The sequence below is a fragment of the Python bivittatus genome, unplaced genomic scaffold (assembly GCF_059951505.1).
Source record: "Python bivittatus isolate LINGU-HERP-01145 unplaced genomic scaffold, Pbiv_v1 ctg000410_np1212, whole genome shotgun sequence".
In the NCBI taxonomy this organism is placed as follows: Eukaryota; Metazoa; Chordata; class Lepidosauria; order Squamata; family Pythonidae; genus Python; species Python bivittatus.
In genome coordinates this window covers 7723369-7750298 of record NW_028277067.1, presented here as the reverse complement: position 1 = coordinate 7750298, position 26930 = coordinate 7723369, and the positions used below count along the sequence as shown (strand labels likewise).

Here is a 26930-nt window from a genome sequence, read left to right as displayed (position 1 = left end):
GAAAGATTTTCAAAGGAGAAGATAAGTTTTACAGGGGGAGAGGCATTCTCCACCATCAGCTCAGCCATCCTGCTAAACTGAGTGGGGGATAGATCTGCCAAGAGCACATCAGGATCTGGATGGGGCAGAAGAGGATGAAGCTGAACCCAGGCAAGGCAGTGTTATTTGTCCATTAAGGCTCTGCCAATGTCAGTGTTGTCTCTTGATGGGAAGGCACTATCTTGAAGGAGCAGGTCTATGATTTGGAGGTCTTTCTGGACTCATGGCTCCTGCTAGAGTGGTAGGTAGAAGATGTGGCCAGATGGGCCTTTGCCTAGCTTCAGCTAGTACACCAGTTGTGGCCTTTCCTGGTACAAGAGGACCTTGCTACAGTAACTCATGTCCTCATTACCACCTGGTTAGACTCCTGCAACATGTTCTATATGGGACTGCCTTCAATATCCATCTGGAAGCTGCAGTAGGTGTAAAATGCAGTGGCCCATGTATTAGCTTAGGCATGATGCCAGGAGCACATTACCCTTGTGCTATTGATTGTTTTCCATGTGCAATTTAAAATGCTGGCTTTCACCTATAAAGCCCGTTATGGCTTGGCACCTGAGTACTTGCAGGACTGTTAACTTCAACTGGAATTGGCCCAATCCATAAGGTCATTGTAGGAGAAACCGCTTATAGTTTCCCACTTTTGGAACTCAAAGTGAGCTAAGGTTAGAAGGTGTTGCTTTTCAGTAAAAGTGCTGGCCCTCTGAAAGAGTCTCCCAACTGAAATCAGACTGGCCTTCTCACTGATTGCATTCAGGAAGATGCTGGAAACAGTTGTTTGATAAAGCATTTTAGCTTACATCTGACCATCCATTTAATTTAATAGTTGAGCTTTTTTTATGATATGATTTTGCTTAATTGTTTTTAATTTATACTGTGGATGTTTTGAAGTTGTTTTATATTGTATAAACTGTCAAGAGTCATTTTTTATTGCAGCAGGAAGAGTGCAGTGGGGAATACAGTAACAATGGGTGCATTACTAGGCCACTTTGGGAATGGGCCTATGTGTTCTATTATCATATTCTTGAAAGTGGACTTTCTTGCTTGGAAATACTGCTGAGCATAGCCTTGCAGCAGGAGATAAGTGTAACTTTCTGCCTTGCAGGGTAACTGCAACGTGTACATTTTCAACTGCTCACCAGTTTTTAAAACCCTATAAAGACCTAGCTCAGGGGCTGATCTTCAGGCCATCTTAAATAGCACTGACGTTTTGGCATACAGTACAGTATATATAGTTCTGAAATTCAGCATTCACAATCAATCCCAGTTCTGGCGTTTAGTTGGGTCTTTTCTGTGCCATATTCTTGTTTCTCCTGGTACTTTCCTTGACAGACTAATAGCAGGCTTTGATCTTTATATGCTTGCACATTGGAGAGCCATAATAACAGCATGAAGAAATAAGGGTGGGAAGCCATAATGATAAATCCAAGTGTCTCTATACACACATACTTTGCCAGCTTGAGTGAAATGTGCCGGATTGTCTTTCACAGATGTGCACAAAGTGAAACTTTCAACAAAATCAGCCCAGATGCTAGAAGTATTGACCAGAGAGGACTGAGCTTGAAATATGGCTGTCGCTGATCAGTGCAACTCAAGTTAAACGGTGTAATCTATTGGGACTAAGAAGCCTGCCTTTTCTGTCACGGTGCAACTCCCCTGGCACTGTGTAACCCCCACCTCCAAAATCTGTATGGCTCCCAGCTTGGTGATGTCTTGAATGTCTCTGAAAGCCTGGCTGTTCTCCCAGGCCTTGAGCTAAGGTTGCTGCTGAACCCTTCTAAGTTATTTCTCAGTGTTATATGGTTTTCTCTTCTGGTTGTTCTTGATAATTTTTGTTTAAAAAAATACTACTGCTTGCTTTTAAAGCATAAGTTGCCTGGAGTTGTTTGGAATTGAGCAGCTTCTAAAGTATATAAATAAATAAACTGAATACCCTTCCTTCCCCCAAACTGTATAACTGATAGATATTCATGAACATCACAGATTGCCAGAGAAGCTTTTCAGCATAATTTAAGGGAACTCTGTGTGTCTGTGTCTGTGTATGTTCTCTTAAAAGTAAAATCTTACTTATCTTTGAGCTGTTTCTGTAGAAAGGAAGGCAGCAGTGGAAAAAAAAATTATTTTACACTATTTATAAACTGCACTAACCTGACCAAATCCACTGTCTTTTCTACTGTATCTGTAAAATCTCATTAAAAGTCTTAGTGGAAGAGACTCAACTTGTATTTCCTCCTTCCACTTCCACCCCCATCATGAATCAGCTCATTACTGTATTTTGTGAGTACACAACTAAAATTAACCAAATGAAAAAAATGACCTCAGTGTCAAGGAGGTTTAAACTGAAAAGTTTTTTTTTCAATGTATTTTTTGCCAAATATGAAAGAAGTATTGGAATCACCTGCATGGCTCCGCCATCTGCAACTCAGACAGCTGAGTTCCTGGAGGGTTGCTGCCAGGTGAGCTGAAATGGAGATAAAATATTGTTTTGAATATGAAAAAGCATTATGAAATGTGAGCAAACATGCTGAGAATGCAGTAAAGAGTTATTAGCTGTTGGTCCCCAGACAAGATGAGAATGTTTGACAGCTAAATGACCCCAATTCCCAGATCATTTCTAGGGAAAAAATGGATTCTTGATGCTGTATCGGTAATACATGCACCAATTTATTTGTTACTTCTTGCAGAATAGGGTGGTGTTGTATGCCAGGAAATGGAGGTTAGCCACATATTCCACTAGCATCTAATTTGAGCTTCAAGTCCATTTTTTGAAAATGGTTCAAATATGTGTTACACTGGACAAATTCAGTTGTAGTAATACAAGTAAAGCAAACTGGGTAATTTTAGATGTAACCATGCAGAAACAAAGGGTTGAAATCACTGCTCTTTTCCCATGTAACAGGGTTAAATCTTCATAGTTTCCACACTCAGAAAAAATGGAAACTGGTTAATTATCCTAGGAGGTTTACTGAGCTTAAACTTTAATGTCAGCCAGTTTATGAGAGAGAGCTTAATTGTGGGCAACTAGCAAGAAAACCTCTCTAATGTCCTTGTTCTGCCAAAAAAAGGTATTGATAGAGCAGTATGGATTTTGTAATGATACAATACCTACACTGAAAGGGAGACTAAATGCAGAATTATACATTATTTCCCAGAGGAAACCTTGGGGCTTAAGAGAATCTTTTCTATTGGTTTGCACCATTTAAGCTATTTCATTTTGGGCTTGGCATTGTTATCTACTGGTGCTATCCTCCTATGTTTCTGTATAGTATTTGGACTCTCCCTATGAGTTGGCATCATAACATATTTTACACAAAAAAATTAAGCTAATTGATTTTATAAGTTTCAGATGATGGTGGGGGGGGATATAGCTTAGAATCTGTGCAGCACTGATTGTCAAAGAACACAGTGTTCTCCAGTTGATTCATGTATCCTGTTCTCTTGTTAGATGAAACAACATTTGAAGCAGGAGTCAAAGTCCAGATCCACAGTCAGTCTGAGCCGCCATTTGTTCAGGAACTTGGGTTTGGTGTGGCACCTGGTTTCCAAACTTTTGTAGCCATGCAAGAACAAAGGGTAAGTTGTTTTCCTCAGGCAGGTTGGGTACCTGCTTGCTTTACTTCTAAGATAGAAAGAGAAGAAAAGCTGCCTTGGTTGAACGCTTTGGTGACAACCTTAACAAAGGCAGCCTGATCTTGAGATGGGGTCTCATCAATGGACTTTTGAGAATGGGTTGAGAATTATGATGAGGACCAAAAATCATAGCTACACTAGAAACCTGTATTGGATTTATAATAGTTTAATTTACACTTCCAAGAATCCTGAGAATTGTCATTTAATAAAAACTCCCAGAATTCTGTGGTCTTCACCCTTACAGTTCTGCCACATCACAGAACTGTGTGAGGAAAAAGGTTTAAACCTCTGTACACTTCCAAGGAAGATGTTTCTGCATGTCAGTCTGTCTTGCATAGTTTATGTGAATGTGGGATTGCCATTGAAGAAACATCATGAAAGAAACAATATTCTGAATTATTTCCAGTATACAGTCTGGCATCATTGAATAGCATAGCTGTTTCAGATGTTGTCAACAGAGAGGCAGCCTTACCTCTTCAAGGAGAAACTGAGGTTTTGCCAGCTCACTGATGAATTTGACTGTCTTCAGCAGAGCTTGTCCTTATTTTTACTTGTTTATACATGCATACAAGCAGCAGTGCTGTCATGCTTCTGCCTACCAGTCATAGTTCTAAATCACACACATAAGACAAGCAACTGTGCAGTGCATAGATGTGGTTTTATCAGGTCCAGCCATTGCTGGAGCAAGGGAGTAGCAAGTGCCTATAACGTCTGCTCAAAAGTAATTTTGCAGGATTGGTATGTGTATCGTCCACACTGTATCATTATGGAAGGAATTACTGAAGCTGCAAAACCTTTCTTTCCTTTGCAGTTTATTATGCTGCCAAAGGCAGGATGTTAAGAAAGATGAAATGTTCCCTAAAACAACCATTTCTGCCAGTTTGGCCATAAAAATTAAAGAGGCTTCAATTAAGCAAAAAGGTTGGAGATGTGGTGGTGATACTGGGTAGGAATGCTGAAGTGGGCCTTTGAGATTCATTTTGTGAAATGTTCATGCAGTATGGAAAGAAAGAAAGACCATCAAAATATGAGAAAAATATCTTAGGACCATTTTATAAAAGGAGAATAGGGATTCCCATTATACATTCTGTGACTTGGGAGCCATATGTGGTATACGGATTATAATAAAAGAGAATAGACTGTTGATGAACGGAGAGGCAGCAGTTGATACAGGGCACAGAGCGCATTAGGACAGAAGTCAGCTGGCAAGAGACAGGCAATCGTAGAAGGATTGCTGTGGAATGGATGTGGGAAGGCTCTGGGATGGCTGTCACAAACTCTCTGGAGAGTGAAGCAGTGGAAAGTCTTTCATCTAAAGCAGGAGGAGACTGCCTGGTGTCAGCCAGTGGAAAGCCTTTCATTTAAAGCAGGAGGGGAACGCAGTGGCATAGCGGCTTAATGATGCTGGAGTTTGCCGGCCAGAAATGGTCAACATTCCAGTGGTTCGAGCCCAGCTCCGCGTGACAGGGTGAGCTCCCATCATTCATCCCTAGCTCCTGCCCACCTAGCAATTCGAAAGCATACCATCTGCGAGTAGATAAATAGGTACTCCCATTTCAGTGGGAGGAAATGCTGGTGGCATTTTGCGCGGGGGACAGGAACCAGTGCTGGACCCGCCTAGACATGATTGGCGGAAGATGCAACGCAGTCGGCAGGAAGATCGGCGGAGGAAGAAAGCCCAGATGATCTGACTTCCCTGCACCCGCTGCTGGCCAAGTAGAGAAGACTAGTAATTGTAGAGAAATTAGTAATTGTTAATATATAAAAATAATGTTGTACACCGCCCAGAGTTGCTTGTGCGAGATGGGCAGCCATATAAATATGATGTATAAATAAATAAATTCCAATGTTTTGGACATCAATTCCCACCACTCCCAAGTCAGCCTGGCCAACAGTAGAAGATTGTGGGAATTGTAGGCCCAGATATGTGGAGGGGATCTGGTTGTCTTGTCCAATCTATACCAACCAACATTCCCAATCTGTTGCTGCTTTCTAGATGCATTGAACTACAGTTCACATCATCCTAGCAGAAATATCAGTTTGCTATTGAATATATGACTGGTGTAAGTTTTTGGTCGTCATGTGGGGAGTCAACAATATGAGGTGGTGACATTTAAAGTTTTGGCTGCAGCAGACAGGGAAATACTGACTTATCTAAGATAAAAAATATCTTGGCCACTTTAGAAGAGTTTTGGCTGACATCTTTATCTTTTGAGGGACAAACATTTCTCATAAAAGATGAAAGTTAGACAGGAAGCCATATATGTTTACTCAGAAACTCCCATGTAGCTTGGCTTCCTCTGTTGACTCATCACAAATTTCAAGTTAGTTCGCTTGCTGTATCTGCCATGGCCTATTATAGTCCACACTGTATTCCTGTGAGACCAAAACCACTTATAGGTAGTCCTCAGGTTACGACAGCAATTGGGACTGGGATTGCTGTTGCTAAGTGATGCACTTATAAAGTGCGATGTAACGTGACTGCATTACTTAGTGATGACAATCTCAGCAATCCCAGTTGCTGTTGTAACCCCAAGATGTGCAGGACATTCAGCAGGAAGCAGTGGGACTCCCAGATAAGGAGCACGGGGGGTTGGGAGAGGGCTTGGAAGGCCTGGTGCAGGCTGTGCACGAGCGCAGGAGAGTCAGGGGATGGACAGTGCAGCAGGGCGCAAGTGCAGGAGGCCAGGAGATGGAGGTACAGCAGGGCATGAGCATAGGAAGGCCAGGGGGACTTACCAGAGCAACTTGCAACCTTCCCTGCTGGCCGCCCCATTGACTTTGCTCAACTGTGGAACGCTGCGATCATCGTAAGTGTGAGCTGGTTGCCAAGCAACCAAATTGCAATCACGTGACCATGGAGGCACTGCGATGGCCGGAACTTTGAGGACCAGTCGTAAGTACCACTTGTTCAGCACCATTGCAACTTCAACTTAAAAATAAAATACTTCTAATGAGAGAGAGAAAAATACTTCTAGCGTTTTACATTTTCAAATACATAAAACAAACACTTCTTGTAGAAATAATAACTGTTTTCTACCTCTTTGTCCTGGCACATTCAGAGCACCTTCTCTCTTACCCAACACAGCTGCTTCCTCCACAACTTTTACAGAAACTATTCTCATTATTTATTTTACTGAAATAATTTATATATACAGTCTTTTATGAATTATATTGTCACTCTTATAGGATAGCTAAACATTATGTACAAGCACGCATCTGTTAAAACTCAGATCATTTGGCTGTGCGCTGGATCCATCCTTTTTCTTACCTTTGTGGCAGCCATTTCCAACCTATTACTTTCCAAGTGTTTATCTGCTAGTTCCTCCCCTCAACGTTGAAGGAGCAAGTATATGACCCTTGACTTTTACTGAACACTGAAATAAGAGCAAGCTGCAATTGTTCTTTAATGAGACATCAAATCAGATCACACAAGTACAATTGCTTCTCCATTCCAGCCTGTCTCCAACTCCCTTTTGTCCATCTGCTCTCATTGCCTGTTGTATTTAGCATGTGCATCTGAGTTCTCTCCCTTGTTTTCTTTTTCTTGCAAAAACCATCAGATGGCAGCTGATACATTTCTTAATTTACTCCCTCCACTCCTTCTTTACAGATTATTTAATATTGCTTGTTAACCAAATTGACTTTGTTGCACAGACAGACATAACCAGTTTATGCTGACAATAGAATCAAAGTTCTTCCATGTGGAAAGAAAGCGTTTGAATATTTTTTCCCATCTCAGAGTATCTCTCCACAGATACATAGCGGGTGTTTAAGGGGGACAAGTCCATCTTAATTCTTAATATGATTTTTTTCTATGTAGAGGGAGAATTTTATTTCTTTATTATTATTCAGTAGGATAGCTGGAGAATTCTGGGCGTTGAAGTCCACACATCTTAAAGTTGCCAAGTTTGAAAAACAATGATATAGACTAATCCTGTCAAATGTGGAGTCACAAAGATACACATCTATTTTCCCTTGCCTAGAGTCTTCCAAAGTTTTGGATTACAACTCCCATCATCAAATTGGAATTCCCAGAATCCCTTCTGTCTCTTTCCAGTTCAAGGATAGAAATATTAGGTCTCTTTTACTGGATTGCTGTAAAGCTATTGAAGTAATATGTACTGTTTATAAACACTGTAATCCTTTTTGGTTTTGTGGGGAGCCTAAAGTAGTTTAAAAGGAGAGACAATGAAGAAGAAGAAAAAGATTATCATATTTCCAGGTATCATCTGTGCTTATCACATCAAAATAGTTTGGGCATTCTAAGATACCATGTAAATTATTTTTGTTGTTATTTCAGCAAATAAGCCTCATCTGGCACCAGTGATACTGTATAATTTCTTAGAAAGGAAAAGAAGATTGAAAAAGCAGAATCATCTGGCCCTGACCCCTTTTATTTGGGGCCAGGCAAGTGACCACCAAGGAAATGAAGCCTCTAATTTTGCTCAGCCATGCTTGCTTAAGATGCTGCTAATGAGAAACACTTCAGAAATAATTTGATTGGTTGAGACAGAACATGAAAAGTAGGCAGCCCATTCATCAGAGTACAATGGCAAAAGCAAAGCCATAATTTGTGGGCTGAGCATGGCTAGCCAGCAGCAAGGAAACAAGAATTATCTGCCTTGGAGACTACAGGAGCTGAACTGTGAACTCTTGATGAATCTACACAGCCCAGAGGAAAAAAAATACTTAGACTTACAATGGTCAGATCCAAATAGATAATAGCATTCTTCTTCTATCCTCCTTTCCCTTCCAGAGGCTTTGACAGCAAAGAAAAGTGTCTCTGGATCAGCCTAAACACTACGCATCTGGCTTTTTACTCTCACCTAGTTAAATATTTTATGTGTATTACATTTCAGGTTCTGGTTCCAGATTCACTGCAGGTCCCAAATGTGGCCCTGACAAGAGCATTCTGCCAGAGCAAAGTAAGCCTTTCTTCTTGCCATTTCTGCAAATCAAAGGCACAACCAAAAAGGCACAATTAAGCATTCAAGCTGTGCCTTTCCTGCAGACATCAGGCCAGCTCAAGAGCAATGTGACTTCAAGTCAGGGCTGGCTTCCTGAGAAACACTGAAATTGAATATGTATTTATTCCATCATTGCCTTAGCTCATCACTTACATTGCAACACAGTTTAAACAACTTCAAAGATTTGCATGGCAGCCAGTCTGGAACAGACGCCAGGTCATCAGAGTTGACGAATATTTATTCTCCAGTATCATAGTATCTGTAACATATGGGTGTTGCTCTCCTCTCCAGATGACTAAATGGTGGCAGATGCTGGGCTATTATCTTGATAGAAGAATGTAAATGAGGCATGCCTCCAATGGCATTTTGTCCCTGTCATAAAGAAACTGATAAATCTCTCCTCTAGAAAAGCTGTTCTGAATCCATACTGTGCTCCCTCAAGAACAGTATAGTTCTTGTAGCCAGTTGGTGATGGATTCCAGTTGCAACTTCTTTGGTACAGAGTTTGTTTCCAGCCCTGGCAAAGCATGCCACGGTATATAAATAGAGAGCAAACCCCATCCCATTTTAGCACTGAAGATGTTACCTAGCTGGGTAATGAAACGTTTGCAAGAAAAGAACCAAGCTCAGAGAACCCCAAGGGTTCCAGAGTTTGTTTCTCCAGCAATCTGGGTTTTAAAGTTGAGGAAGAAGTACATTTGCATTTCTTCAGCTGAAATCATTGCTAATATTTATGATTGCCTCACATTTTACTACCAATAATTCCTTATCTCTAGGCTGTTTAGAACTCAAAAGCAGGTAAAACAAAGACACTTGAAACGAAATAGTTAAACCAGCTAAAAACAAGGCATATAGGTTCGCTGAAGTTCAGCTTTAAAACTACCAGTGGTGTTTCTGCTCCCTCAGTAGAGGGGTTTCCCAAAGCTCAGGGACAACCACAGAGAAGCCTGGCTTTGAATAGACATTAAATGGATTGGGAGAGCTGCAGCTGGAGCTCCCCAGATGACTTTGGTGGTATTCCCTTTGATGATTTGGGCCCTTGCCATTGAAGGCTTTACAGATTGCCAATAGCATATAATATTTTGTATGAAAACAAATCAGTAGCCCGCAGAAAACATACTCTCTTCAAGTTATCCCTGAGAACAACATAGCCATTGAAGTTCCCAGAATGTATCCAAAGGTAGGCTTTCATGGTGTCCACTGTCACTGATGAGCCTAGAAGTCTTCGGCATGTATACCATAACAGATGGGGAAACTTAAATTGGCAGAAGGAAACCCTTTCTCTGGAATTCAGGCGTATGCAAAAATGGTTTCAGGACTACCTTTAGGTTGCTATTTTTCTCATTTTATTGACTTTTCTTTAAAGTTAGAAGAAAGAATTGGAGTGTCCAGTACATAAACGTCAGTAGAAGAGCATTTGTCATCTCTGACACGTTTATGTCACTTTCAAATTTAAATGATGATTAATTTCACAAAAATTACTATTTAATGGCTATTGCACATCTTTCAAGAAGAAATTGATAGATTCAGCTAATTATGGAAATGTGTTACTCAGAATGCCACATTGGCTCGTATGGTATGATCTTGTGCTACAGTGGTTTCCTTTCAGAGAGAAGTTATTTCACCTATTAATTATGTTCCAGAGAACTCACTGATTTTTGGAGAGGCTCATGTTCCTTTAAAATATGTACTAGTGACTTGGAAGCTAACATAGGACAATGGGAATGGATATTGTGCATTTTTATGATTGGAAAATAATGCTACAGGGTTGGAAAGATGCCCATTTTCCATCAATTGCCCAATGGACTGAAGGATTTACTTCTCTTTCTATTTTGGAACAACCGTTTTATCATTGGGAATCCCAACTGGATGACTGGATGATTCATATGCCAATTAAACATTTCATTTCCAACTTATTTTCCATTGCAACTGAACTAGATGTTAGTAATTTAATTACATAACACAATATACATTTAAGAGTGCTTTTTATCTGCTTATGGGACATGCTTTTATAGATTTTTTTTTCTTTTCTCTCCTTTCTGGGCATATTAAAATAAATAAAATACTCTCTGGGATGTTCATTTGTGTGACTGCATGGGATTTGTTCTATTCTGGAGAGTTCTAAAAAGTCAGTTGTGTCAATTTAGGAGGTTTTAGATACATCAGTGTTACTAGCAAATGTTTTTTAAACTCAGTTTAGGCTAACATAGCTACCCTAGTAGGGAACAGCCCTATACCATGGGCTGGTAAAACATTTATTTCAATATATTACATGTAGAGCTGCCCTTGAAATTGTGCAGCTGTTCCAAAATAAGAAGGGTCAGTGTGGAGAATGGCCAATGTGATTACTTTATGCCAGTGTTGTCCAAACCTGGCCACTTTAAGATGAGTGGACTTCAACTCCCAGAATTCCCCAGCCAGCATGGCTGGCTGGGGAATTCTGGGAGTTGAAGTCCACTCATCTTAAAGTGGCCAAGTTTGGACAACACTGCTTTATGCCATTTCTAAGCTATCAATAGTGAACTAATATAGTTACCAACTTGGAGTCCACATGTGCTGTGCTAAGTGGAACTGTGTTCTTGCACAAATAACCTTTTTTTAAAAGTGCAAAAAGGAAATACAGTGATGAATATTTAACAAGGTAGGGAAAAAGTGGAGCATGGCTTCTAGCATTTTTTTCTTCAAACCTTTCACCAACAGTGTCGATAGGAGGCGACTGCATTGCCTTTTGTGTAACGCAACAGTGTGTTGCATCTGTGTGTGTTTGTGTTCTTCTCTGGTGTTGCATCTCTGTGTTTTTGTGCATGTGTGTGCTGAGAACCAGAGGCAGGCTGCATGTACTCTGCCCAGGGTCCTGTGACCAGGAAGGAGGAGGGCTTGGAAAGGAACAGTCACCTACATTCTTAGCTGCCATCCAGCTGCCTCTAGGGATGAATTGATGAAACTTCCCTACAGCCCTCGGCTGAGTCTGGCCCATTTTTAAACTTGGTATTTCTTTTTCCAGTTTCTCCACCACCCCCAACCCAAATTTAGTCCTATTCTACTGATGTTTTGGACCAACAGAATCTGAGCCCTTCTACGTGAATTCCATTGGGTTGGCCAAGACAGGGAGAACAAGCAGGGCATGGCTTCAACCCACTGAAGTAATTTATTAAGCCTCTGCGTTTGTAGGGACACTTTCTCCCCAGGGATTAATTGGGGTACCTGCAAACAGAGCCACATCCAGACAGAGGTGGAAGCAAGACGGTGCAAACAATATTGCAGTGCAAGTCCTGTCCCTTTATATATGTATGCAACAATGACACATGTATAAAAGGAGTGGGGCTTGCATCACCATCTTGCCTTTTTTTATTTTCTTCCATGGATACTGCTTTGCAAACCTCTCTGTGTGTGTGTACATGTATGCATTCGTACCTGTGAGGGTGTAATCAGGGTAGATGCTTATATGTTGCTTATATGTTATATGTGTGTGTATTTCTGCTTTCCCCTCATGCTGTGTCTTTTATGTGCAGTGGGAAACATAAGGCAGGCTATCTACACTCTGCTTTGTGTCATACAACAGGTTGGAGTGGGGGCTGAAAATGGATCATTCAGGGGTATTCCAAGCTGCTGTCCAAATGCCTTTCCCCTAGAGATGCACTGAGGGATTTCCCCCCCCATTTTTTTTAATTCAGCTGCCCTTGGCTGGATCCAGGCCATTCTCCCACTCCATCTTACTTTTGCCAGCTCCTTTCCCCACACCAGATTGTTCAGTGTTTGGAGAGTTGTCCTCCTGACAGACCGACAGAGTCCTGACCCTCTTTACATCATTTATTTTCAATTTTCTATTGGGTTAGGAAGAATAAAAATAGGATTTCAGTGGACTGAGTGGACTCACCCATGGCTCCTTAGTACTTCTGTTGAGGGACATTTTTTACCAACAAGTTTGTATTAAGAGATTTTATTAGGGGATGGGGTGCATAAAATAATACAATTGATACTAAATGATTCTGGATTACATTTTGGGTACAAAAAATTAATTTAAGAACAGTTTTTAAAAGAGGGATAGGCAGACATACACAAATGCAACCATGGTCATGATCCTACCAGAAATGCAAATTCCCATGTTCTTAATGACAAAAACAGGGAGGATTTTGTTTCTTTAACTGAGCATCCACAACTGCACAAAGTTTGAGAAACACTGCTCTAAGTGCGTATGTCAGATCAGGGGAGGCAGGTGGCAACAAAAGAAAGGGCCGTACTGTATCTGTGTTGTTTTTATCCTTATGATTGACTTTTTAAAAATGTTGTGTGTTTCTTTTACTATTATTTTTATCTCTTATTTTTTTTTTTAACATCACCCAGAGAAATTCAGTACTGTGCAGTCAGAATAATAAAATGAATGAATAAATGAAGGTTAGGTTAAGTAATTTTGCCAACAGTGTGAAGTTGAAATGCATACTCTTACTTAAGTGTTTAGAGTTCCTGTAGTTAGGAGCAAATGCCATTATTTGCCACAGGCTGATTCAGATTTCTGCTTTTTTCTTTGCAGCTGACATACCTTCCACCTCCATGGGGTGAGTGCCACTCATCAGACTTTGGCCTGGAGTTTTTCCCCATCTATAGCATCACTGCATGCAGGATCAGTTGTGAGACCCGCTACGTGGTAGAGAATTGCAACTGCAAAATGGTTCACATGCCAGGTAGGTCTTTGGGAGCGAGCTGCCAAAGTTCTGTCAGAATGCACCAAGCATGCAGAAACGATCTTCCAACCCTCTAACTTATCTGGAGGATATATGGCTCTAGAGATAATTGTGGTTTGGCATGCAGCCATCCTTCATTTCTTCTTTGAATTAGTAAACCTCATTTTCAGACTATCACTAGAAGGGCTACTGTCAGTAACCAAATCCGGTGCCTCTCTAGGATGCACCACAAAGAATTCAAACATTAATTGCTCGGAGATGGCTTCTACTGTTAATAATGATATGTTCCTCAAAATACTTAGTGTATTAATAGTAGAGATTTGTTTGCTTTTAAAAACAATCTGAAGTAATTGAAATAAACTTTTATAATTAGATATAAAGAGCTTTTATATTCAATAACTACAGAACTTTCAAAATATGTGCCTGATTTTTTATTTCAGATCATTTGCTGCCTTTATTTGATTTGATTTTAGAAACAAAGTGACAAAAGCACTATTTTCATGTAAATCTGCATGACTTTAACTAATACAAACTGAAAAATTAGAAGAATAAAAAGAGTAGAAGATGCAGAAAAGAAAGAAAAAAGGAAAAAAGAGAAATAGAAAAGAAAGAAAAGTAAGAATACAGCAAAGAATACACACACACACACACACACACACACAAAGAAGTGACTTCCCACCTTCATCACAACAAGTTTAAACAATTTTAGTAACTGATCCCCTCATCTTAAAATACAACAAATGATCTCTTCTTCTCATATCCCATCTCTTATCTATAAACAAATCCATAAAGCATTATCATTTCAGTCCTGGTGTCAGCAAAAGTCCATTAAGGGTTACCAGAAATAACAACATATCTATTTTAACCTTGATGAAATAAACCAACTTTATATTCCTTCCTTTTACTTCTAATGATCTTAATCTTCAGTCCATTCAAATAATGTTATAGAACTTGATTTCTTTTCATTTTTTCTTTGTCCCTTCTCATGAGAGTCTTCAAAACTTTAACAAACCTCTTTTATAAATGCAATATAGGAAAATTATCCAGGTCACTCTCTTGGTTTATTGTTTGTATATCCCTTTTAATTATTAAGACATCAGCTGGTTTCTTTTGTATGTCCAGTGTAACATCTTTTTCCATGTCATTCTTGTATCCTGCATTTGTAAATCCACTTTCAACTCAGTCTCAGTCTTGTCAGGTAGCACTTGTTCCTCTTCCATAACATCTTTTAGACACAGTCTCCATAGAGGCAGATGTCTCTGTTGACACTATTAAAATTAACTTCTGAGTCCATTGTTCAAAAATATCCTTCAGTATGTCCAGTGTTAGAATATTTTGCTCCATTCTGTAATTGTAAGTTGAGTTTATGTGTTCTTCTCCTTTAATTGTAATCTTTAGTTCCCTCTAGTGTCCAATTTTTAAAATCATATCTTATTATGCTTTTTTAAAATCAAAACAAAAGCATTTTCCCATGGTAAGCCCTAATGAATTCGATAGGATTTACTTTAGAGTAGACATTTAGGAGATGATGCAGTTATTTTACTAACAGTGGTCTTTGATTTCACAAATAGGTGCTAATTGTGACTGCACAGTATTGGATAGTGAGCAGGGCCTGCATCATCCGCATAGATGCATGAAGATAGTTATGCACACTCATGCATGTATTCACGCTCATGCTTACCTACTTCTCCCAGTTCTCTATAAACAGGGAGGTTTATCTTTCACAGACACGCTGAGCACACTTCATATTTTCCTAATTCAAATAATATCACTAAAAGCTCGCCAAACAGTTCTCTGGTAGGCTGTCAGGAACCCAGTCATTCTGGGGAAGGAGAAGGAAAGAAGGGACATGCGCACCCCCTTTCTTCCATTATATGATTGCCACAGTGGCAACAGAGGAAGGAGGGATTCAGGGAAGGCAAGGCCCATCCCTGGAATACCACCCATGAGATGTCCAATTGCCATGTTTGCCTTGGGACTATGGTTTGCCCATACGTGACTGAAACGTAAGAATGATTTCCCTAAGCATTTTAGAAAGAAATCCATCATTGCTAAGCTTATATTAAAAATAACCCTGTGTTCTTTTTATGCAGGTGATGCTCCTTTTTGTACACCGGAGCAATATAAGGAGTGTGCAGAGCCTGCACTAGGTGAGTTCTGAAAGGGTTCTCTCACCATCAGGACTGTTTAATTTCTTCTTGTTTGATATTTCAAAAGAATCACATTTCAAACTGGGATTCATGTTGTCACAGAATGTGGAGTGTGTCTTGCACACAACCAAACAAATGTCAGCTGCCCCATTGAAGAAGCACTTAAGCAAACCTTCCGTGGTGGGTGGCATGACTCAGTTGCAATGCAACTTGTTCTCCCAGAAATCACATCTGCCTGGGTGGCCCTTGGGAAAAACTGGGAAGAATTTGAAGACTGAAATTCACACAAATTCTTCTAATTTCACATTTAAATTTGCAGTGTACCAATTTACTTTTTCCCCTCAGTTGAGGCCTTTGTTGATCTAAGGAGGTGAACATTGTTGCCTTGAAATCCATCAGAAACATGTACTGTAAAGAATTCTCATCAGGTCAGAATTCAAAAGCAAGATTTTATTTTTGATATTTCAACTTCATGAACAACTTTGGGGAGCTGCAGTACGTATGTGTTATCTATTTAAACTCACATCCCATTCTTTTTTATTCTATGGTATCTTCATTCACATACTGGTTTGTTCCACAAGACAGGTGATTTCTGGGGTTGGAAAGGACAGGATTAATCATTACTCAGCTCTCCCTAACACTGTACTCAACCTGTAGCATATGTAACACTGTAGCATATGCAACACTATACTGAACCTCCCACAGTTGCTTTTGTTCCTTTGGCCTTGGATCAGTGCATTTTGAACTCCAAATGGAGTGCTTTAAGCTTGGGATATTTCAAATTTGAGCTTGGCACACTTCTGGAATGATCAGGGCAGCTGTTTCAAACTCAGAATTTAGCGTTTTGAATGTAAAACCAATGTGTTTGAGCTCGAAACATTTCAGACGTGGAACACTTTGTACACCTCTATTTCATTTGCTAAAATTACATACAACTGAGCATGGAGTATAATCTGAGAGCAAGTTTCCATATATTACTGCAAAAAACAGTTGGTGGAACACAGGGAAGGCAGATGCTATTTTTGGCAGCAAGCTCACTGCCACTACAGCATATGAATTGGGCTTTTGATAGACTTTTTAAAAGGAGGAGACAATTCATAATGGATTGCTCCATCAGTGGCTTTTATTAGCTGTGATTGTTAACAATAGAACTTCAATGAATTTCTTTGATGGACACAAAGGAGAACAATAGGTTCCCAGCTATCTCTGCCATGACTTGCATAAAACATTCTAGGGCATTGACCTAGCTATTATTAAGGTGCTGATATAAATCTGCCTTCTCCAAAAGCATATTCTCCAGTTGCGTGAGCATATAACTCCTCTGGATACAGCCTGGGTGGGATCATGGGAGTTATAGTCAAACACAACTGAAAGGCACCATGTTAGGGAATGCAGGTCTTTCTCAATCTTTCATCTAGGCCAGAAAAGCAATTCTTCCATCTGCATGTGGGGGCATGGAACTTTACCAGTGACCCACCTGGTTCTTGCTTTGCCTTACAGTGCTTCTCGGTGAAAAGGGTAACGATTATTGTGAGTGCCAAACCCCATGCAATTTGACCCGTTACAACAAGGAGCTCTCCATGGTTAAGATCCCCAGCAAGACCTCAGCTAAATATCTTGAGAAGAAGTTTAACAAGTCAGAGAAATATATCTCGTACGTAATCCTGGTTTAAACAAGGGTGGAATAATCATTTTATTAAGTAAAGTAAGCCAAGGAGAGATTGTTTGTGTAATAACAAAACATATGTGGTTATTGTCAAGTGTCAAGTGTCAGTTGGGATTCATTCAGCTGGGGTTCATTCAGGTATCAGTTCCAGATTCATTATGTTTCAGAATTCAAAGGGTCGGGTGTTATTTGCTACTTGCTACACTGAATAAGCCACCCAACTTAGGAACTGACTAGGAATCAGAAATCCAAATCAGTAAAAATTTAGGATTTCCAGAGTACCAAACAAGGTTCAGGGCTAGAGGCAAGTGCCTAGTCAAACTTAGATAGAAGACACAATCTAAAGTCTCCAGTAGAAGGTCAGGAGATCCAGAAGTAGGTACTCAGACAAAACAAGCAATAGACTAGATCCATGAAAGATGCATATACTCTTTCCTTGTATTGTTCAGAAGAGATATATTGGAAGTTAGGATTTTAGAGGACACGGTATCATGGGCTCGGTCCCTACAGTCAGCCTATTATGTTCTGGCAGGTTGTTAATGTAATCAATATTCCTTGAAGCCAAGTGGCTTTGTAAAGTTCACAGTAGTTAGCAGCACAAACTGCCAAGTCAAAATCCACAGCCCCCAAACCCAATATTTTAGACCACTTTTAAAATTATTAGCATGGACCCTCCAAGTTCAAAGACTATCAGTTGCTGAGAACAGCAACAGCTTCAGAGAGTTACTGTATTCAAACCCTGGGTGCATGTCACTGTTTGCTGGGGGAAACAGGAAGATGGACTACCTTAGCTTTCTCCAAGCTGGTGCACTCCAAATTTGGTGGGACTGTAATTCTAAGCATTCTGGGAATTTCAGCACCAGCATATCTAGAAGGTGCCAGTTTTGAGAAGGCAGGTCAAACCTAGTAACTCATTCCTATTGTTTACTGGGACTTCGTGGCATCCTTCTCCTCAGTCACCAAGGGAATCAGACTAGTCTATAAGCAGCTTTTATTCTTAATCACCTGGACTTTGGGACCAAGTATTCATGAAGAAAGGGTGGTTAACAGAAGAGTGAATGTTCTAGTTGTCAAGAAGGCAGGAGTGGAGAATATGAGACTCTCTGTACTGTGTTGAGCTATAGCAGCAACTAACACTACCAGTGGTCCAGTACAATGGGAGTTACAGTAACAACATTGGGATCCTGCATGTTCTCCACCAATTACTTATTCTCTTAGTGAAGAGGTGTACTGACCCAATACCAAATACAGCATTCTCCTTAGGCTGCCACCTAGGAGTTTCCCACCACAAATTCAAAGGCATACAACAGCTACCAAACTTGAAGATGCAGTTACTTCCTCTTGATGCCCTCCTGGCTGCCTGTTTTCTTTCCTTAGGGAGAATATCCTTGTACTGGATATATTCTTCGAAGCTCTTAACTATGAGACCATTGAGCAGAGGAAAGCATATGAAGTGGCAGCATTACTTGGTGAGTAAACATTCAGTGCACATACACAACACAACTGCAGTTTGCAGGCAATCTGGAGCTTCAGCCCCATGAGCAAATCCCAGGGAACTCCTGTCAATTGGTAAGGAACAACCTGAAGCAGAGACAAAACAAGACGGGCACAGGGAGAGAGACAAACCCAACAGCCATTAGAAATGCCATAGGCAGCAATAGGCTCTCCTTATTACTTAGACCACTGAACAAGTCTGATCCAGAAGCCTTTAGCATCACTGGCCTGCTCTGGTCTATTATTAAAAGTCTTCTAAGCTGAGCTCAGAAAAATCTGATTCCAGCAGCTCAGAATCACAGAATGAACTCAGAGAGCTTGGGCCAGCCCATGCAGGGAAAACAGAAAAATTGGAAAATGAAGATCTATCTGCTTACGTCCAGAAGTCTTGCACCACTTTAAATATTCATGGTAAATCTATCTGTCAGAAGAGTATCGGCCATGCCTGCTATTCTCTATTTTCTCTGTGGGGCCTCATCCAGTTTTGACGTGAAGTCTTGCTGATAGAGTGAAGTTTTCTTGAATTAAGGCACAAAGAGGCATATTTAAGATGGCAAGGAGGCTACAGGTCTCAGATAAAAATGAAGAAACACCCTCTTTTGCCAAGTAGCCAAAGAAAATTGAGACTAAAATCCATGAGAGGGAGATTTCTTGTATTGGATCTTGGGCTTGCACCTGTCGCTCAAAGAAGCCATATCCCAGTAGTGGTGTATTTGGGGTGCTTGTTATTCGATATGGTGTTCCACTAACATATCAAGTCTTTTCCCAGATTCTCTGGCCCTTAGCCAGGCAGTATGGGATTGTACGTTAAATATAGCACCAGTAACTGAAACAATATTGAAAAAGATGAGAAAATATAGGCTGCCATGGTAGAAGCTGTAGCTTACCATCCATCCATCTAAAAAAATATCTGGCTTATGAAGTCAAACTCCAACCCTTGTATGAAGTTTGGGTGAAAAGAAGACAACCTGAGTTTTGGCTTGTTTGTCCCAAGGCCTTTGTTAGCTGCATTTAAACATATCCCCTGTTGTCATGGAGATGTAAGCCTTTTACCTTCTGAACAATAGACCAAGAGATTCTTTCCAGTTTGTATAGAGATCAACTGTGATACTTAATGGCAGGAAAAGAGGAAGATTCTGCTACCGTGATGTATTTCATAATGTATATGCATCCTTGGATGCTTTATGGAGGCTACTGAATTGGAGCAGCAGAGATGAAAAGGTCTAATGACAACACACAAATAAAACGGAGAAGCCAAACAGGCAAGGGCATGGTAAATGAACAGCAGGGTGCAATATCAAAAGGATGTATCAGATTGTCTTCAAAAAGAAATGGTCTACCCTATTAATAAGGGATGCCTAACCTACAGCTGCATGCTAATGGAGGAGGAGGAGAAGGAGGAGGCAGCTTCCCTATTCCTTTACAGCCAGCATAAAAATGCTCAAAATACTGTATATATTTAGTTTAGTTAGTTTAGGGGGCTTATTTCCAGGTAGGGGCTCACAGCCCAAGCAATTTATTTTGGTGTGCACCAAAATGCAAGATTAAAATGTCCATTTCTGTTCCTCCCCCCCTCCCCTTTTCCCCAGGTGATATTGGAGGTCAGATGGGTCTTTTTATTGGTGCTAGTATCCTCACTATTCTGGAAGTATTTGACTATATCTATGAGGTAAGTTGCAGCCCTTTCCCTGAGGTAGGGAATGACGTAGCCCAGTGGCCTAGCGTGCTTCTTGCCGAGGTGATGCAAGAAGGGACTCTGTCCATGGGCCTGCCTTGACCCAATAATATAATAACTTCTGGCATCTTACAGTTTCCTGAATACACATTTTGAAATCTTGAAGCGCAAAATCTAACCGCCAAATTTCACGTTTCTCCAGAAGAGTCAAAAATAACAAGGTTTAGAATATACATTTGAGCTCCAGAAGGGTAGCACAAATCCTGATGCTATTTCCTTACACACACACAGCCCAGTGTGCATTTTAACTAAATAATAATAATAATAACTGAGCAAGATGTGACATTAATTACATATTTGGTGTTAACATGCACTTTTCTTTCATTACATATTTTTCCAGTAGTTAAGACAGGACCATAACCTAATGTTTTATCCAGTTTGGGATGAAGTGATGACTTGGGTTGGGGCCGTTATGACAATTTGGGTATGTTGAGCCTATCTGAAGGGTTAAACAACTTTTATCTTTGCTTTGCTTTTGATCAGTTGGCATCAGGAAATTGCATCTCCCCAATGCCAAGCAGAGAGAGAACAGGAAAAGGTATCCAGGGGCTATAAGGAACCTGTGGGTTACCCACTCCTGCTTTGCAGGTTGTTGTAACAAAGCATATACCTTGATAGGCTGGTAGCTATTAACTTTTGCTCGCACACTCTGATTAAGGAGAGAGGGGTTGCAGCATGGAAAGAAAGCATCATCACAACTGCTGCCTGTTTTCCCATCTACCACTGCTGGTTTTGGGTCCCACCCCCCCATCTTCTGGATGCCCACCACCAGCAAGAACTAATAGCACAATCCTCATATTGATTCCTCATATTGCCCACCTTTGAGGTACCAGGCTGAGCTGAAAGAAAGAGAGTCTTCCTAGTCCTCATGCCACACCTTAATGCCAACATTACATTGGCTGTCACAAAGGTTTGCCTTCTACCAAGTTTGATTGGTATACTTGCTCGGTATTGTCCACACTGAATGAAATAGTCTTTCTGCTTGGAGGTGCTGGGAACCAAGCCTGGAACCTGCTATAGGAAAAGCAGGGATTTCGTCATACAGAGATAACCGCTTCATGAACCTCACAGTGTTGTTATTGTGGGGGGGTGCTCTATACGCTGCTTCGGATCCTGGAGAAAAAGTGAGATATAAATCTAACAAAAGAAGAAGTGAATAACAAATAAGTTTGGGAAGAAAAAAGGTGATTTTGGATATGGGTTCCCACCTCTATGGCTGGCTCTCTCCAGACTGGGCAATCCTCAACAAGAGACACTTTAGGGTTGGGGTGGGATATGCCAGTAATCAAAGAGTCCTAAGCCCATCCCTAACCTTAATGCATACAACCAGGCCATGGGAAAGTAGAATTTAAGAGAGCTGTTTGGTTGGCATCAAACTTTTCCCTGCAAGCAGAGGCAGAAGAAGCAAAAATAAATAAATACAAGTCCATAAAATGTCTATCCATTTTCAAGTCTCTTTCCTGGACTGCAGTTAGTTGGATGCTCAGGCACGGTGTAGGGTGTAGGGCCTCCCCAGGGTGTGGGGTTTAGAGCCTGTTGGACAAAGCAGTTTCTGGGAACAAATTAGAAACTTGTAGCACAATTCACTTGGTTGAATTTGGCAAGAGAACCTGTTTTGCGTACAGGTCTGCCATGCAACATCTGCCTTTCTCTGGGATAAATCAGATGCAGGGCTTTGAAACATGCCTCCTGCCCGCCCCCCCCCCCCCCAGTCCCTTCAGGTTAGGTCAATATAATTATCTCTAGAAAGTAATCAAAAGCTAAGTTAATAATGGTTTGCTGAAAATTGCCCTCATGAGAGTTGCAATATGGAAAGAAGAATTTTACAATATTAAAATTAAATCTTAGCATTGTTCTTTTTAATTTCTTTAACAAAATGTATTTCTAGGCTTTAAGAAAGCAAGAACAGTCTTAGAAATAGGTGAACAAAGCTGAATACAATTTTAAATTCAGAAAAGAGTACTGGGTCAGACTTCTTGTGCAAACAGGTGTCAGTGTCCTGAATTTACTATAACACGTGGATTAAGAATAAGTAACCAACCCAGTGCAATACAAAGAAGAGGACCTCTCCTGCTGCTGCCAAAGGTGTTGGGGTGTATCAGATTCTTGCTGGGACTGAGAACCTTATCCTTTCTCTTACTTCTTTTAGCTGATCAAAGAGAAATTGTTTGATCTTCTTGGCCCGGAGGAGGAAGAAGGAAGCCATGATGAGAATGTGGTAAGTAGACATGAGTCCCTACCAGGACTCACAAGAGCAGAAGCCGACATAGAGAAGATTGGCACATTCCTTGGTAGAGTTCATTTTCCATCTGACAAGGGAGATGACCTTAATTTTTGCACAGAGTGGCACTGGGCCTCCAGTTTATGCTTTCTCCTCTAAATATTTGCCCTCCAATCAGATACAGCAACTTCTTGTAGTTATCCTTATGCAGAAGACAAGGTCATTTGCATATGCTCAGAGGGGTCCTTTTTTAATTCACATTGTGCAGGTTGACTTCTGGCTTGGCAAAAGAGCCCTGAGTTTGAGCCCTGGAGCAAATGGTCACTGTTAATTAAATAAGGGATGGGCAGAAGATAGCTCTGGATAGCTTCACTGCCAGATCTCTAGTTGACATGCATTAGATTGGCAAGGATTTCTGAATAATAGATCCCACTTCTAGCCTACTTAGTCCTACTTAAATGAAAAAGCCTTCCAAGAGGGAAATTCCCCAGAGCCATTCATTATTACTGTTTTGCACCACTTTGTGATTAGCTCTGGTCCTGATTGATCTCATGCCATCTTCTGTTATGGCGAGCTGAGTCAATTTATTTCTGATGCTGCTCTGATTTATTGGAAATTGCTGCAAAATTGGGATTTTCCTTTGAATTACTGAGACTCTGCACAACTTGTGAGCAATACATTTTCCCGTTGGCAGAACTCTTGAATCGCCCTGGTCCTGGGCTCCCCCCGCCCCCCCCACCCCCCACCAATAGAAGTTCAGTGCCTGAAGCTTGTTTCTCCCTGTATGCCTTGGTTAGAACCCCCACCCCTACTCCTTCAGCTGCTGGCTGCAAAATTGCAGGCATGCCAACTTTTCGCCCTTACAGCTCACAGGGCCTTTTAAATGTCACAGAAGAATAGCAGCAAAGCATGTAGAAAGGTTTTGGAAAATGTTAATGCTTACTGTTTGTTATGCATTAGCAATTTATTTTATTTCCTTTTTGCCTGGACAGTGGCTATATGAGCTTGAGGAGGTTGTTGCTTAGTGCATTAGACACCAATAGGATGCCATTCTTTGGATTCGCCACTTGAAGGGAAAAGGTGAACACTGATGCTCCCAGTGTGTTGCCAGCTTTTGAGGTTGACAGACATGAAGATTCAGACAGCTTTGTAAAGGGACTGGAAGCAGTGGAAATATTAGCCATGTGGAAGTGCCTGAGGAGTTACCAATTAAGGTTAGGTATTCTAAACAAATCCCGGAACTCCAAAATTTTCAATTCCAAATTGACCCTTTTCTTACTAGCTTCAGTTGACCAGTCTCATAATCAACAAAATAAATGCTGCAGATCTGAAGTTTGCCCACATGACTTAAGATGACCATTTTACCCTATTGCTCCACAAACATTTATCCCAAAATAGTTTTATTAGCCTGTTAGAATTCTGCTTTGTTCAAAGGATCTGGCTTATAGCGGGAAGGCATATTATTGTTGGTTGGTTTGCTTTTTGTTTGTTTTAAGTGCATCCTAGAGGGAGGGAGAGATACATGTGTCTCTTTGCTAAGGCTACCAAATCTGGTGCGCAAAAATCCAGATAATTACTAGATGTTACTAACGAGATGCAGAAAATTTAACTCTTTGCTGCCATTTAGTGGTTGTCTGGATTTTTATAGCCCAAATGCAGTATTCTTACTCCTGCCCTTTCTTCTGGCAACCTGATTTGTCACAGGCCAGGCTTTAGCAATCTTAGAGTTGTCATCAGAGCATTGCAAGAAAGAGGTTAAGAATACCTTACCCGCTACAAAGGATGATCCTTTTTAACTTTATCCAACAAAATCAGAGAGATTGGAGATTGTAATTTTGTGTACTTTGATCTGAGAGTAAGTGCTATTGAACTTAATACAGAGTTTATTTATGAGGAAGCGTGCACACGCATATTGAAATTAATACTTTAAAATTATCCAATTCAAGCAATTGCAGCATAATCCAAGTGTCTTTACTTGGGAGTGCTTTCTATTGGGCTCAAGAAGACATGTGATTTTTGTCTTTGAAATCCTAGAGAAATTTGCTTTTCAAAATTTAACGCTACCCCCCCACCATGAATCCTATTGCAGATTTTAAAGTGTAATTGTTTCCAATATCAAGCTTCACAAATATTTTTCTTTATATATATATATATAAACATACATACATACATACATACATACATACACATAAGTTTTAACTTAGCCCAAATTAAATTATTTGATATTCCGTTGATTTTAATGAGAGAAATTAAAGAAATGTTGTAACTCCCACACTGATATGAACAAGACTTAAACATTTTAAACTTTGTCTGGTTCATATTCAGTGTTCATGTTAAGTGTTCATGTATTGCTCAAATATGTGTTGTGTGATTGAAAAGCTGTATCCATACAAATACAGAATGTGATTCCCTCAGCCATCAAAATCCTTTCTGAATTTTTCCTTCAAACTTTCAGTGCACATTGGGGCTCTCAGGGCTCATCGTTTTAAAATGGTAGGTTGAAGCACACTGGTATTTTGAGAACCATCATGTTTAAGCAATTTATTAGGACAACGCAAAGGTTGCAGAATAATGTGCAAGCTTTTAAATTCTCCATAAAGTTTATTAATCAAGACAGTAAACAAAATAAACACTGGTTGGGATGGGAGGAAAAAAAATAGCTGGTGTTGAAGCCATCAGATCTGAATTTCATTGCAACCTGAAGAAAAGATGTGGGGGGAGTAGCTTAATAAAAATGGGAATTCAGCTCTGTTTACATCCTTGAAATGCCTATCTTTCTGGCCTGTTATAGTAGGATATTAAAACCCCATGCTGTGATTTTAATAATACCGAGCATTTATGCAATACAGCAAAGCTCCTATAATATTGTATTTCTGGAAGTTATGCCAATACTGTTATCTTGGAGATGGACAATTAAGGCCAACAGAAGAATGGCCTAAAACTATTTAGTGAGCTCTTAGTTGAGGTAAGAGTTGAAGAACTGACTTGTCAACTTGTTCTTCCTTGGTCATCTCCCTTTTTTCTGTTCACAGAGCACGTGTGAGCCCTTGTCAAACCACTCTGATCCCACGAGCCACACTGTGACAGTCCCCCTGCAGACAACACTTGGCACGTTGGAAGAAATTGCGTGCTGACAATGCTTCCTCAACACCACGGATAGCAGAACCTACAGAAGCCAGGGAATCCTACTCAGGCTCACTAACAGGGTGGGGGAACCACTGAGGAATTCGCTATGCATCCAACTGTTCTCCTTCTCTCTTCTTGCCAAAATCAGTGAAAGATTCCATGGACTCAGTTGCATCAGCCTGTCCTACCAGGATGAGTGGAGGAGGGTGTAGGAAGGGGCAAGGTTTATCTCCACCAGCGGACAGCACATCTCAGTTTCTGAACTGGAGAAGTGCGATGACCAAGGAAGCATTCTTTCATAGACAGCCTACAGTTATACAAAAGAAGCCTGCATGCCAGTTCTTTTGATGGCAATCTCTCTCTTTTTCCTTAAAAGCCATGTCTCCATCCAACAACTGTTCTTTTTTTCTTTTCTTTTTTTTTTTGCCACAACAAAAGTGGAGGCCATGGCACAGACTTTCCTGCTCAAGAGTTTATCATTATTTAACAACATCACAGCTGAGTTAGAGGCAAGCAATGGTCTGTTTTTGGGAGCCACCATTCTCTTTTGTTGTATGCTAAATATGTGACAAGGTCTCAAAGTTCTGCTCAAATCCTTGGGTGAAGCTCTTTGGCGACCAAGGTGAGCATGCTCAAGTAGAATGGCTCACCTCATCTACCATTAGAGACTACTTCTTACATGCAGGCACCCACAAATGCACCAGCCCCATTGGCACTAGTTAGCCATACAGCTACTGTCTTGTTCAGATTGGCGTGTAATGCAACATGTGTGTGTCCCAGGATTGGGGGAGGCTGGGTCCAGTTACCTTTCTGACTTGCCCTGCTTCCTCGTTCTTAACAGCACTATTAAAGGTGGTCTTGTGGAAGAGGACAAACTCTCATTTCTGTTTATTCCACCTTTGTGGATGCTTTATTACAACTTGGGAGCTATCAGCACTAAAAAGAGTAAAGAAAAAATATGTCCTATAAGCAGTGTTTTAACAGTTTCCAGAGAGGTAGTTCTGACAGGTGGTGTAAGTCATGCAGTGGACTTACCAGAGGTTAACTGAGCCCAAATCTCTGGGTTGCACAATACATGCAAACTAACCTCATAAACTCTATTCATTCAACATACTAAGTCACAACATGGGGAGCTAGTTTGCAGTTCAGGATGTGATGTGTCATGTCAGCCTGTTACAGTAAACCACACAATTTTTTCATGGACTACATCTGTTTTA

General features: G+C 40.5%; 1 protein-coding gene across 4 annotated transcripts in view; it reads left to right on the top strand.

The window, feature by feature from the left end:
• The window catches only part of ASIC2 (acid sensing ion channel subunit 2), a 453834-nt gene extending 427255 nt beyond the window's left edge, over window positions 1–26579 (top strand). For all 4 annotated transcript variants that reach the window (XM_088143453.1, XM_088143451.1, XM_088143452.1 and 1 more), the window contains 8 exons: window positions 3485–3612; window positions 13171–13321; window positions 15415–15471; window positions 16972–17125; window positions 18515–18606; window positions 20221–20300; window positions 22516–22584; window positions 25620–26579. In XM_088143453.1, the coding sequence (XP_087999579.1) occupies window positions 3485–3612; window positions 13171–13321; window positions 15415–15471; window positions 16972–17125; window positions 18515–18606; window positions 20221–20300; window positions 22516–22584; window positions 25620–25721 (833 nt within the window). In that variant the 3' untranslated portion in view covers window positions 25722–26579. The remainder of the gene's footprint in view (window positions 1–3484; window positions 3613–13170; window positions 13322–15414; window positions 15472–16971; window positions 17126–18514; window positions 18607–20220; window positions 20301–22515; window positions 22585–25619) is intronic.
• The last annotated feature ends 351 nt before the right edge of the window (window positions 26580–26930 follow it).